Raw genomic sequence first — 14387 nt, forward strand, 5'->3', positions numbered from 1 at the left:
CTTCTTTGCTCTGCTAAGGGTGGCTTCTATTCCTTAGGTTGCCTCATGGTCCAAGATAGCTGCTGAACTGCAGCCATTATGTACGCATTCCTGCCAGCAGAAGGGAAGGGTGAAAGAAGCAGCTTTCACTCTCACCCTTTTAAGGACACCTCCCAGCAGTTGCACCCTCCACTTCCACTTCTATCCCTTTGTCACATGGCCACAGCTAACTGCAAAGAAGGCAGAGAAACCTAGTCTTTATTCCAAGTAGCCATGTGCCCAACTAAAAAGTGGGGTTCTAATTACTGAGGAAAAGGGGGAAAACAGGGTCCAGGGGACCACAGCAGTCGGTGCTGCACTAGATCACCACTGGGTCCTTCATGCACAGCGACTCCTCACCTTGCCATGTGCAAACGTCCAGTCCTTCTTCCATCCCACACTTGATAGTGTCTGGCTCACCCTGGGTGAGCAGTGAATGTTTGCTGAATGACTGAACAAACGAAATTGGCTTTTCTGGGTTGTGTATTGTTTTCCCAGGTGAGCTTGAAGCAGTTTGAGGTCATGGACCTTGTCTTAGGTGTTTTTGTAGTCACCTGTGCCATCCTCCTCCCCACCTGCAAGCTGTCAGGCACACAGGGCTAGGCATATTTAGGCCAAGCTTGGCCCTGACTCTGCTCTTTCCACCCCTCCCCAGGGATTCACAGAGGGCTGCCTGTTGCTGATGAGAAGCGAATCCCGCTTTGCAGGGAGGCGCTTTAAGAGACCAATACATCAGCAGTTTCTGGACCAGGCCTGAAAAAATTGATCTATCTTCCCCAAAAGGAAGTTTAAAAGCATTAAAATGGCAGAAAACAAACAAAAAATAAATAGCTGGCCGTCAATATGGAAATGGTTCATTCGTTCTTTTATTGAATAATTTTTATTGACCACCTACTATGTGCCCGACATCCAACTGGGTGCTGAAGAATCATTGGAGAACCAGGTGGATGTGGTGTGGTCCTCGCCCCCAGGGAGCCTCCGGCCTAGCAGGTAAGGCTGACATTAATAACACACACACTGCAGGTGGATGAATAATCTACGAGGAGAAAATACAGGACATTTGAGAACTTATTATAGAAATATCCACCCAGCCCTGGGGCGTCTAGAAGACTTTCCTGCCGGAGCGCATGTCTGCCGCTCTGAAGGAGGCCTGGGAAGCTCCGGGGCATGCGCAGAAAAGGCAGCGTGTGCCCCGTGGAAAGCCCAAGGGGAGGGCGGCCGGGAGGGGCCGGGAGGTGGGCAGGACCCGGCCTTTATCCTGGGTGTCGGCTTCAAGGGGCTTTAAGTAGGAGAGTAAGTGAATCTGATTTGTATTTTTAAAAGTGCGCTCTGGCAAAGGGCCCACGGGAGCCTTCTGTGATGCAGGAAATGTTCTGTTACAGGTGTAAACGTAAGAAATCCGTCGGGCGCTTTCTGCATTGCGTTGCGTTTATGTTCTAGCTCAGCAGGAAAAGCCAGCCTGTGATTGGCCAAGGCTGGCTCCACCGCCTTGGCCCAGAGGAGAGGTGCTGTGAGGGACAGGCCCGCCAGAGCCACAGGGCTGGAGCTGGGAAGAACTGTTCCTGAAAAGGGGGCGTGGGGCGATTGTTCTGTTACCAGAGAGAGGAGACCATGCTGGAGACACACAGAGATACCCAGCCAGATATGCAAAGAGGCAGCTCAGTGGCTGGCCCGGGGCCGTGCTGCTCAGCCATGCTGATCCGGGGCCCTCCCTCCCCTTCCTTGCAGGCTGCTGCTCTCCACCATTCTCACCCCCTTACACTCTAGACTGTCTGGCCTCATCCTGAGCCCACTTTAGAAGTCCCCCCACTAAGGTGATCACAGACCATTTCTCCCAGATCCCCTGAGCAGTCAGGGAAAAACCTTGGAACGACAACGGATGAAGAGCCAGCCCCAGATGCTGGAAGACTCATTTCATCCCTGGAGGGGATGGAGGTGGGAACTAATGCCTGGTTCCTCTGGAACAGTCAAACATGGGCCTTCTACACACGTGGATTTTCCAGAAACTGAAATCCAGACCCATAAGAAAACAAACTTCTTTTAATGTCTCTCAAAAATTTAAATGTGCATACCCTTTGACTCAGTAATTCCAGGAATTATCCAAACACTCTTACCGTGTGTGATATGACACGTATCCAAGGTTATTAACTGCAACATTGTTATAGCAGAAGATTGAAAAGACCCATCAATTGAGGACTGGTGAGATAAATTGTGACACAGCCTGAGATGGAATATTATGCAGCTGTTAAAAGGGGTGAGGCAGCAACTTACACAGTGCTGGGGAAGGAACACGTGTCGAGTGAAAGTTAAAGCAAGCCACATAACACCACACGCAGTACACCACCCTTTATGAAAGACAAATATACATTATACGCATCTGTACCTAAAGAATTAGGGATACAGAAACGCCACCCAAAATGAATTACAAGAAACTGGTAACATTAGTTACCCTCTCAGAGAGAAACTGGGTGACTGGTGAGGAAGGAATTGTTCCTAGTACTTTAGAATTGTCTACAAGGGACTCTTGTTACCTATTCAAAAACAAGAACCAGGTTAAAATGTTTGAGCTATGTATGCCCATATGGTAAGAATCTAGAATCGTCAAAAAAAAGCCCCAGCCAGAGCTTCGGGACCCCACTTCTGTGGCTTACGGTGGAACCTCAGGCAGTCTGCGTGCGTAAAATGGGGATTTTAATACCTGCCTCACAGGACCATTGGAGGCTTGGAATGTGATGCAACACAAGATCTGCCGTCCAGGACATATTTAAGAAGTGTTACCTCCCATCCTTCCTCAGTTTCCTCATCTAAGTGACAATTTGATGTCCGGCTCTCATGTTTGTTTAAGTACGGGAAGGTAGATGGATGAGGTCGCCTGAATGTGAGTGCCCTGGATCACACGGTAGATACACAGTAACCTGGAGAGGAAGGAGGGAGGGAGGGACGGGGAGTCCTCCCTGAGCTTGCCTGCCTTTCCCAGAGCAAACACCGGGGCGTGGAAACCCCAGGAGACCATTGGTGGGGCCCTTGGTTGCCCCAGCACCCCCATCAACTGGGGACAGGACCTGATAAGACAGGTGGCCTGCTGCAGGGAGGAACGGGTGGGGCACAACTGGAAATATTGACTTGGGGCCTCAGTGGGCAAGAAGTCCCTCTCACCAGGTGCCACACCTGCTATGGGCTCTCCCACCACCCTCCGGACTCCCGGGCCCTGGCGAGTGGGCTAGTCCTCAGGGACAGAGGGCGGGAGGCTGCTACGGTTTTATGAATTTTCTGTTTCATTTATATATGTATATAATATAAATGTTTGCAGGTCGTGATAAAAGTGAATTTCTTCCTGGGAGCTGCAGCCAAAATGGTTAGAGAGCCACTTCTCTAGATAATGGTGCTGTTAGTTTTATCGTCGAAGAGTGAAGTCCTTTATTGTGACAGAGTCCAGAACCCTGGCCCTGGCTCCAGCACTGGGTGGGACAGGGTGGGGGAGGCAGAATGCCTGGGATCAGCCTGGAAGCAGCTCCATTGAGGTGGGTAGCTACGCAGGTAGCGAGACCCGCCCTCGGGTAGGAACATAGGGGCTGGGAAGGAGACAGGGGCCCCAGAGACCCCACAGCAGGGCCAGAACCTGAGCATCGTGCGCCAGCCTGTCCCGACTACTGTACCCTCTGCATGTGTTTATTCTCCCTTGGTATTTTGGGAAGTCTGCAAATGCCCCCATCTCAGTCGTGCTAAGTGAGGGCTTGTCCACACTTAGTCCAGGGCTAAGGGGCCAATGTGTCTGCCTGGACTCCGTCGGGGCGGCCGTGGAGCCAAGCGTCAGAGATGTACCGCTGCACCCAGCTGTGTCGGAAACCTCTGCTCCTCCCTTGCCCCCTGGAGACTGTGTTTCAACAAAGATAGGTGAACCCCTTTACACACTTCACAGAACCTACACACACCCATATGCACACAGCACACCCTCCACATGCAAACACAGAATGCACACGCCCTGCACATACTCGGCCATATATACGACATAAACGCCATGTAAAGGCGTAGAAATAGAAAGCTAGGATGGGTGAGACCGCGAGTGGAGCTGGGAAGAGCCCACCCTTCGGTGCCAAGTCCCATACTATCTTGGCTTCAGAAACCGTGGGTGTGACACGCCCAGTCCATAAGAATGGACTCTGGGCCTCTAAGGGGCGAGAAAACCAGGACTCCTTAGTCCCCAACCAGGACTCCTTGGTCCCCGGCTATAAAGGAATGAAGATGGTAAAAAGCCATCTCTGGCCACCAGGGGAGCACCATGGGCCTGGCTGAGGAGGAGCACAGGCTGGAGAACCGGACAGGCCTGGGCTCGAAGCCCAGATCTGCCACTTTCTACTTAGGCCAATTACTTGGTCTCTCTGAGGTTGGCTTGCCTTATCTGCAGTGGTCCTGAGGCTGACCTCCTCCTACGAGAATGGAAACTAGACTCTCTCCTGAGAATACAGCCTAAGACCCCTCTGCCTGCCTCACAGGGTTTGTTGCACAGATAAAATGACATGGGGTATTTGAGAGCACGTTAATGACCAAGGCATGGACGAGCTTTCAGCAAAGAAGTCTCTCTGGGAACAGCCTCAAGAAGGCCAGATTTTCCTCCCCAGTGCCCCCCACTGCCCAGGCCCCCCAGCTTCTGAGTCCCAGGAGGAGGCCTCCTGACCACGTCTCTCCCACACCATGGACAAGGGCTGCACACAGCAGAGGGTTGACAGAGCCAGCAAAGGCTTTATTTTGGAAAAGACACTTGAATTGGCCTTTAGTGGGGGCATGGAAAAGGGGGTACCCCGAGCAGTAGATTCCCCCCAAGGGTGGGCTGAGGACTGGGGCTGAGCCTCTGGTGGGCCTCCTGTTCCAACGCTCCCCTGCACAGCTCCCTGCCCCAGAGCCTCCGGGGCAGCCAGGGGAGTGGGGAGGCTGGGAGGGATGGCAGGGGTGGTTCACTTGGGCAGGATATCAGATGACTCAGACACCAGCTTCCCATCGCGGGTCTCGATCTTCTTCACCACGATGGCCGAGGGGGGGCTGATGAGCTTGATGGGGCCGGAGCTCCCGCCAGAGCTGAAGCTGGACTGGAAGGAGCTCAGGCCATAGCTGAGGCCAGGGCTTGTAAGGCCCCCGAAGGTCGTCGAGCTCAGCCCACCTGGGCAGGGACAGAGGCAGCCACATGAGCCCAGGAGCCCGTGCGCACATCAGGGTCCAGGCCCCCTTCTCCCTGCCACTCCCTACCTCGTCCCCAGGTGTGGGAAGTGCCCTGGTTCAGGACTCAAGGATTGTTGGGGAAAACCAAGAGCAGAGTGGGACCGCTTTGATATTAGCTATGTGACCTTGGACAGGACATTAACTGGGCCCCAGCTTCCTCGGCCGTACAAGAGGGAAATGTATAGGAGCTGTGTAAAAAGGCCCCACCCCCCGGCCCTGCACCCCAAGGTCAGGACACTCACCTGAGTAGCTGCTGGTCTTGGTATGGATGCTCAAGTTCTGCATCCCAGACTCCAGCCTGTACCCAGAGGACACGTAGGATGTCAAGACCAACTCCCAGCCCTGTCCCAGGACACAGGACCCAAGTCCCACCCCTCCCCACCCCAGGTCCCAGGGATGGGGTACCAAGGCCAGACAGAGGCCACCACACCCACCGGCTCTCCTCGCCCTCCAGCAGCTTGCGGTAGGTGGCAATCTCCACGTCCAGGGCCAGCTTGACGTTCATCAGCTCCTGGTACTCACGCAGCTGTCGCGCCATGTCCTGCTTGGCCGTTCTCAGAGCAACCTCCAGCTCGGCCACCTTGGCCTGAGCATCCTTGATAGCCAGTTCCCCACGCTGCTCAGCATCCGCGATGGCGGCCTCCAGGGCAGCATTCTGGGCGGGGAGAGGCACAGGTAAGCAGGTAGAGCAAAATCTGGTGGCCTCCTCCCCCTGCGCTTACCCTCCCTTTCCCCTCCTTTAGTGACCCCCTCCCTGACCTAGACTAACCAACTCCATCCAGCTCAAAGAAAATGCTACTGACAAGATTCAGGAGGCGGAATGGGGAAATGAGCAGCTTCCAGGCACTTCCCTGCACAGACTTCTCACCCAGGACACCACAAGGCATTATCGCCACCCTAACTAGGCTAGATCTCTGCTTTCTAGACTTCCTTACAGCAGCAGAGCCCAATCTTACCCTGATATATAAGACAGACAAAATAAAGCAGGCTTGGGGGACCCATCCTGGACCCCAACCTACCTGCCCAGCCCCCTTTGACCCCTGCCATGGCCCCCATGACCTCCTCAGCATCCCTCAGCCCCTCAGTAGCCATTCAGGAAGCTGGACATAGCTGCCCCTCCAACTCCCAAACTCTGATCTAGGATCCCTTCCCCAACCCCCAGACCCCTCCCTCCTTCCTGCACTACCTCCTGTCACCCAGATGTGTCTCTGCATCCTCTCCCACCCCCCATCCAGCCCAGACCTGGCCTTTGAGGCCATCGATCTCAGCCCGGAGTCGGTTGATGTTCCGGTTCGTCTCAGAAATCTCCGTCTTTGTGCGACGGAGGTCATCACCATGCTTCCCAGCCAGTGTCTGCAGCTCCTCGTACTGCGGGTGTGAGACGAGAAGTGGGGCTCGAGAGGGCACCCCCTGGAACCCAAGGTGCCCTCCATCCAAAGGGGAGTGCCCTCTCAGCCCAGTCACCAGAGCCCAGGTCATCCCACCCCATCCCCCCACACACACACCACTGAAGGCCTTCTTCCAGGCCTCCGGGCACAGGGACGCCCCCATCTCCCCATCTCTCCAGCACCCACTCAGCAGGCCCAGTCTACAGCAGGCAGAGTGGAGTTTGAAATTCTGTTCCATCATCATGGACGAGGGCAGAGAACTGGCCAGGAGTGGAGGGCAGCCTAGTGACCCTGTTCCTCACCTTGGTCTGGTACATGAACTCTGCTTCCACTCGGCTGCGGTTGGCGATGTCCTCGTACTGGGCCTTGACCTCGGCAATGATGCCGTCCAGGTCCAGGGAGCGGTTGTTGTCCATGGAGAGGACCACAGATGTCTCCGAGATCTGGGACTGCAGCTCACGGATCTCCTGTGGTGGGGAGGGGAGGTGGGGAGGCTCTGTGCCTGCACATAAGGAGCCCCCCTTTGCAGAAGGGCCTTCCTTAGGGGACAAGTCAAGGGGCCAGCAACAGAGGAGAGGGGCAGGTGGGAGTTAGGATTGGGAGATGGCAGAGTTCCTGAAGAAGGAAGATGGGGCAGAGACCCGGACCTGGAGGGCAGTAAAGATGAAACGAGGCAGGCATGAAAGGAAACCTGGCTTTGGGTGAGGAACCAGAGGGGCAGAGCCCATCCACGCTCTCAGCTACCAATACTGAGCCCGCAGAGGGCTCCCAAAGGGCCCCAAAGCCCAGGACAAAGGCTTCGGGACAGCGCGGGCCTGAGTTGCAGGTGGGTCCTTGTTCTGTGTGTGACGACCTTAGACAGGCTGTTTCAGTCCTCTGAGCCCATGTTCTCATCTGTGCAGTGGGGTAGTAAACCCTCCCTCATGCAGGGGGACAGAACACATGGAGCATCCACGCTGGGTTCATCTTGGTCGCTGTAACTGTTTAGTGGGGCTCCCTTGTCTGTTGGTGCACTCGGGGCTGGGGCTGGGGGAACCTCAGTCTCCAGCCCCCAAGAACATACCTCTTCATACAGCTGCCTGAAGAAGTTGATCTCGTCGGTCAGCCCTTCCAGGCGGGACTCCAGCTCTACCTTGTTCATGTAAGCTTCATCCACATCCTGGGGGTGGGGGAGGCGGGGCCTGAGCTGAGTGCCCACGCCCGACCCCAACCCAGGGCCACTGAAGGCCTGGACTTAGAAGCTTCCAACTAATGGCCTTCCCCACCTCACTTTGTGGCCTGATCCTCCAGCCCAGCCTCTGCCCATCACACCTGCATCCCCAGCCCAAACACCTTTATCTCGCCTTCCTGCAGCTCTCCCCCTCCCCCGCCCCTCCTCCTCTACCAGACCTCCAATTCCACTGCTCCCTTTTCTTAACCACGTCCCAACATCGATGTCCAGAGTTCTGTCCAAATGCAGCTAAGTACCTCTCTGTCCTTGTCTGCCTTTCTATGCTATATACCTAGAGGCACCCTGATGTTGTCCCATACTTCAAAACGCTTACGGACAGAACCCAGAAAGCCTTGAGTCCAAGTCTCTAGGCCCAGCCTCCAGGGTCTGGGGGGCGGGGACCCCTCACCTTCTTGATGAGGACAAACTCATTCTCCATCTCCGTGCGCTTGTTGATCTCGTCCTCATACCTGGTGAGGAAAGACTTCCCATCAGAGGAGGAAGGCACAGGTGAGGTTGCCTGGGTCTTGGAGGGGGGCAAGAACATCTAGAAAATTCAGCTCATGGAGATGTAGGATATGAGAGGACTGGGCTGGTCCTTCTGCCCAGCCAGCTGCTCTCCCCCCACCCCTACCCCATGCTGTCATCAGCCAGTGCAAAGGCCTAGAGCAGGACCTCTCTCTCCAAACCCGGGAATACACACTGGATCAGGCATATTAGGAGGCTTAGCAACGGGAACTGACATGAGACCTCAGACAGAACTTTCTGGGGTGTGTTGGGAATCAGGCGTAAGGAATAAATAGGGGCCAGGGCTGTACATATACCTCAGAGGTCTGTTGGCTATCTGTCTCTCTCACTGTAGGTTTACAACATAAACGGAAACACATAGTTTGTTTTAATCTAGACAGTTCTGAGATTGAAAGAGGGTGAGTGTTATTAGCAATTATGCTGGGACAGTAGGCTAAACCCAGACTGTCCTGAGAAAACCTGGTCATATGGTCACCCTGATCATATAAGACTGCACTGCCCAACAAGCAGTGGGCCACGGGGTCTCAAGCCTCTGGTCCCAAGGGGTGGGGCAGGGCAGGATGACTTCCATTACGGGGGCGGGGGGGGGGGGGGTGGGTGGAGGAGAGGAGGATGGCTCACTTATTCTTGAAGTCCTCCACCAGCCCCTGCATGTTGCCCAGCTCCACCTCCAGCTTCAGCTTCTCCTGGCCCAGGGCGTCCAGCTGCCGCCGCAGGTTGCTGATATAACTCTCGAACATGTTGTCCATGTTGCTCCGAGCCGTCTTCTGCTGCTGCAGGAAGCTCCACTTGGTCTCCAGAATCTTGTTCTGCTGTTCCAGATGCCGCACCTGCATGAGGGAGGAGGAAGCAAAAAGGTCCCCATCAGGCACAGCTCAGAGTCTGGGGGAAGCAAGCACTATCTTTTCCCCTAACCCGCTCCCCAAGCAGTGGGGTCTCCAGAACGCAGGGACCTGCTAAGCTGCTCTGGGAGGACCACCTATGACCTGAGAGAGACAGCATGGGTGGGGAGGGGGGGACATGTCCCTCTTGTGCTGGGGGGAGGGGCGTGGTTGGAACGGACGGCTAGGAGAGAGTTATGTTGAAGCTGTGTTTGCAGAACAAGCAGGTCTTATTTACTTAGATTGTATGTTAGAGATCAATAAAAACAGCCAAGTTTTGATCAACACTTTATATAAGATTAAAAAAGGAAATGTCAATTGTTCATATCAAATAATATTATCATCATCATCATTCTTTGGAGTGGCCTTGAGGGACTCATACAGATGATAGGGAACCTTCAGCCCTACGGCCTGGAGAGCAGTGGCCAGAAGACCTGGGTTTGGGCTGGAACACTGCTGCTAACCTGTGCTGCATAACCTGAGTTGCTTCCCCTCTCTGAGCCTGGGTGTCCTCAACCCTGCAGTGGCCTGAAGGAACTCAGGCAGGCCCTCAGGAGCCCCATCGCTGTGCAGAAGTCACTTTCCTCCAGGGAAGAGGCAAGAGACTAGGTAGATCTGTCTGCAGACTGAAGACCCCCTCCTCCCCACCTCTGCATCCACAACCCTCTCCTCCTACCCTAACACAAAGGTCCTGGGTTCCTGGGGCTCAAGGAATCCAGATGTGAGGATGAAATTAAGGCATGGTAGAGGGGAAATGTTTTTTTAAAAATAATAGACTGATTCCAAGAAGAGGAATGCATTTTTCTTAATCCACCCAAAGTTGTAACGTTTTTCTTTTTTTTTTTTTTTTTTTGAAGATTAGCCCTGAGCTAACATCTGCTGCCAATCCTCCTCTTTTTGCTGAGGAAGACTGGCCTGAGCTAACATCTGTGCCCATCTTCCTCTACTTTGTATGTGGGACGCCTACCACTGCATGGCTTGATAAGCAGTGTGTAGGTCCACGCCCAGGATCCAAAGTGGTGAACCCTGGGCGCCAAAGTGGAACCTTCCAACTTAACTGCTGCACCACGGGGGCCCCCCCCCCGTAACATTTTTCAAATTGCAGGGACTTAGAAGAGAAGGCTAAGGGGCCAGTCCAGATCCAAGGAGTCCTTCTTTGTAAATCTCTTTCACTCCAGGTCATTCTTCCCCAAAATTATTTTTTTTAAAAAGTGATTATAACATTTCGCTTTAATGGACTGCTTACCATGGGCCAAGCATTGCTAAACTCTTTGCACACATTACACGCCTGACTTGGCAAACCTCTGTGATTTAGGGATTATCAAGCCCGTTTTATAGATGAGGAAGTCAGATCTAGCAAGGTAGTCATCAAAGGACTGGGAACTAGGGATTCGGACTCAGAGCCTTGCTTAACTACTCGCTGCGGGGACCCCAGGGCTTGCAAAACGCGGTCAAGAAGTCCAGCCAAGGGCGCTTCGAACCAAGGAACCAGCCAGCCCTCCACAAAGAACGGGGGAAGGCCGACTTCCTGGGGGGACTCCGATTCCTCTGGGCGCCGATCTGCCCCAGGATTTCCCTCCTTCCGTTCCCACAATGCCGCCCAGCGGCCAGTCAGCGGAGAGGGGCCCAATCCTCGGGCGCGCTGGGCCCCTGAGGCAGCGCCCCCGCCCCCCAAGGCTGCAAAATCCGGCCTGGCGCCTCCACTGGGGAAGCGGAGCCAGGCCATTGGGGCGGAGCCGCGTAGGGAAGGGTGAAAGGGACAAGGGCCGAGGAGGGAGAGGGGCGTTGGCGAACAGAGGCGTTATCTGAAGCCATAAACTCGGGTTTAACCGGACATGAAACCCGGGGGGGCTGTCCAACGCCCGCAGACTTTGAATCCTGGATGGACTTTCCTGAAGCTAGCCCTTGGCACCTCCCTACCCCACCCCACCCCACCCCCCACCCCGACACACCCCCCAACCCCAGACGCTCAGAGCTCCCCGGTGGAGGAGCGCGTCCCAAGACGGCCGCCTGGCCCTCACCCCCATGAGACCCGCCCACACTGCAGGCTGCCGGGGCAGGGGCCAAGTTCTGACTCATCGTGGTGCCCCCGCACTCGGGCCCTGGGGCGCCACAGGCCTCAATCAATATTTGCCCGTCTGAATCAAGATACCCACTTCCTCCTCCCAGAATCCTATCAAATCACCATTAAAAAATAATGTGAATAAAAAGCACAGGGGCAACTTTGAGAAGCGCTCGGGGCGGTGTTAAGGGAGGAGGGTGAACCTGGAGGATGGGCCTCCCGTCCCACCCGACAGCTGGACGCCGGGATTCTCCCAGGCAGAAAGTTTTACAGACGTCAGAAATCGGGTTGAGGCGAGATGGGGGAGGGAGTGAGGAAGCCGCGAGATTGAGAGTCAGAGCCGCCCAGACCCTCTCCCCATCCCTGTGCCAGCGAGAACCACAGTGCATGGAAGGAGTGAGTCACAGGTTGGAAGGGAGAGCGCTGCCAGAGTGGTGGGGCCCAACAGGACGCCAGTGGGATGTGCCCACCGACGGGGAGACCAAGTGAAAGGGCGCAGACCCTCGTGGGGCCCCAGGCACAGCCAGCCACGCAGGGGGAGCCCTCACCTTGTCGATGAAGGAGGCAAACTTGTTGTTGAGGGTCTTGATCTGCTCCTTCTCCTGGGTGCGCACGGCCTGGATGTTGGGGTCCACCTCCAGCTTAATGGGGGTCAGCAGGCTCTGGTTCACTGTGACAGCGGTGATGCCCCCTGCACTCCCGAGCCCGCCGTAACCCCCGACCAGACTCATGCCGCTGCCCAGGCCACTCCGGAAGCTGCTGCTACTGCTCCCCACTCGGGAGAAGCTTGAGGAGCTGATGCGGGCGCCAGGTGCACTGGTGTACGAGCGGCTGCTGAAGGCCCGGGGGACGGAGGACATCTTGTAGGACTTCTGGGTGCTCATCCTGATGGACATGGTGGAGGTTGGAGTGGAGGCAAGTAAGCCGAACCAGATGGAGATTCAAGAAGGAGCGGAGAAGCTGCTTCTAGGTGGGGGACAGGGCCCCAGGATGGCCCTTTATAAGGGAGAGCCCAGCCCAAGGGGAGGGGATGGGCCTCGTACCTGAGTGGCTAGGTCCTGAGGGGGCCGGGCCTAACCCGACACCTGCCACCTACAGGCCGGACTCAGGTGGGGGCAGCAGAGAGCTGCTCCCACCCAGGAGCCAATTCCAGCGCCACCCCAGAAGCCCAGAAAAGAGCAATTCAATGAATGTGAAACTGGCAGGAACCAGCAGGCCTTGCACAAGCTGTCCGGAACGGTCATGCCCGGGGTCACCCAGCTGTTGCAACCCCAACTCCTGGGTCTTGTCTCCTTCCCTCCTGTGGGAAATAAACGCAATGACTGGGAAGCCCAGCAGGAAAGGGATCCCTGGCATTCGGGTCTCTCCTGAGCAGTTGACTCTCCAAAGACACCACCCCGTGTTTGTCTCTCCCCAGAGCAATTACGAAGGTCTGCCCAGGCTGGAGGGCAGGGCACCTGGGTTCCGGATCCTTGACCCGGAGGTCAACCATGTGCCCAGGCTCTCCTCAGTGACTGCTGAACGCTCAGCACCTGGTGTAGTGCCGAGAGGGTCTGGGTAAATATTTGTGGAAGGAATGAATGAACACACACACACACACACACACACACTGGCAGTCTTCCCTCTGGGTCTGTAGCTGCACAATAAAGTGAGATCCTGCACAGTACTCTTCCTGGACACAACCCAGCGCCCTCCTCTCCTCCCAAGATCACAGGACTCCCGGGCCAGGCTGAACGTGGTGAGGCTTGCTCAAGAGCACGGAGAGCAAAGAAGAGGGCCAAAGAGGTAGAGGGGCCACGGCAGCTCAGGCAAGAGGGGAGCCAGGTGGTCAGGGGTCTTCATTATTCTTACTGCCACAGCTCCCAGGGCATGAATCACGGAAAGGAAGGCAGGAGTGGGGTATGTGGGGTGGGGTGGAGAGGGGTCACTGATGGTGAGTCAGTCTGAAGCCACGGGCCCTCCTTCTCTTCCCAGGCCCCCAACTGGCCGGAGGAGATGAAGAAAGAGTCCCTGCACCTGTCTCCCTGAACCCATTACAGAGTGAGTCAGGAGAGCAGGCCTGGGCACAGCACGCACCTGCAGAAGGCAGGAGAATGGGGAGCTGAGCAAGGCACCCCAGGCCTAGGCAGGGCCGGGTGGGGCAGGCTGTGGGTGGAAGGCAGGAGGTTTGGGTCCCCGAGGCAGAGATTCCAGCTGCAATTACCTGATGGCTGTGGCTGGATTCTCTGAAAGATCCTGCAGGGCATGAAATGGGGAATGGATGGCTCTTAACTAGAGAGACCAACAGATGCCACATACCCAGATGCCCAGAGGGGAAAGGGACAGACGGCCCACAGCCCCCACCGCAGGGACTGGGGGCACTAGGACAGCCCACCTGCCAGGAGGGACATATACGGATTCCTCCCCATCCTTCCCTAGCAGAGACCCCCAGCTCCCAGGACAGGTATGTGGCCCCCTACCCAGAGGGAAGGAGACCCAGGAGCCCCCTCCTCAGGGGATAGACATAAATCCAAAAAGACAGGCACATAGTCGAGCTCCCCTCACACCAGACCACACACACACACAAGGACACTCTTTGAAGTCCCTTCCAGAGAGACAAATCCAGAGGCTCCCAGAGGGAACACAATGACCACATCCCTTTCTCCCCCGCCTCCCCAGCCTCTGGTGTCCTGACGTGCTAAACCAGGCAGACGGAAATCCAGTTAGTACCTGTTTGCACCAGGCCCTCTCCTGGCCCCTTTAAACAATGCTTAATTTTCCAAAGAGTGATTTGAATGCACGCCACCCGCTCCCTAACAAACACCACCCCTAGCAGGGGAGAGAGACTTCTCCTTCCAGAGACCAAAGGGAGGGAGTATGGCCGGATGCCAAACCAAGGACAGAGAAGGCGGAAGGAGAGAGGGAGGAGCTGGTCAAACAGGTATAGCAGCCCTGGGCAGGGAGCACAACCGGCTCCCCGCTTCTTCCCCTCCCCCACACTCTGTCGGTGGACAGATGGGGGGGAGGGACCTGAAGTCCTGAGCACAAAACAGCAACCCAGAGCCCTCCCTGAAATCTCAGCCCCTCCGCCCCTCCCGCCTAGTTCC

At 55.8% G+C, this 14387-nt stretch overlaps 1 protein-coding gene across 1 annotated transcript; it reads right to left on the reverse strand.

Annotated features, from left to right (window-relative positions):
- Positions 1 to 4738: 4738 nt before the first annotated feature.
- KRT8 (keratin 8) lies at positions 4739 to 14044 on the reverse strand. Its single transcript, XM_070494148.1, has 11 exons — positions 14011 to 14044; positions 13505 to 13536; positions 11850 to 12601; positions 8980 to 9188; positions 8240 to 8300; positions 7684 to 7779; positions 6923 to 7087; positions 6475 to 6600; positions 5667 to 5887; positions 5475 to 5530; positions 4739 to 5173 (listed from the first exon to the last, which is right to left on the reverse strand). The coding sequence occupies exons 3-11, from the start codon at positions 12195 to 12197 to the stop codon at positions 4971 to 4973; spliced, it is 1485 nt and encodes a 494-aa protein (XP_070350249.1). The 5' UTR covers positions 12198 to 12601; positions 13505 to 13536; positions 14011 to 14044; the 3' UTR covers positions 4739 to 4970.
- Between the last annotated feature and the right edge of the window lie 343 nt (positions 14045 to 14387).

The sequence above is a fragment of the Equus asinus genome, chromosome 22 (genome assembly GCF_041296235.1).
Source record: "Equus asinus isolate D_3611 breed Donkey chromosome 22, EquAss-T2T_v2, whole genome shotgun sequence".
Taxonomy (NCBI): Eukaryota; Metazoa; Chordata; class Mammalia; order Perissodactyla; family Equidae; genus Equus; species Equus asinus.

Bases quoted from the DNA above. Each gene is read 5' to 3' on its own strand.
- KRT8 (XM_070494148.1), bottom strand. From the start codon at position 12,197: ATGTCCATCAGGATGAGCACCCAGAAGTCCTACAAGATGTCCTCCGTC. The intron at 8,301-8,979 runs GTGAGCCATCCT...TTTCCTCACCAG, and splicing joins GTGGAGGACTTCAAGAATAA to GTATGAGGACGAGATCAACA. The intron at 6,601-6,922 runs GTGAGGAACAGG...TCACACCCGCAG, and splicing joins AGTTCATGTACCAGACCAAG to TACGAGGAGCTGCAGACACT.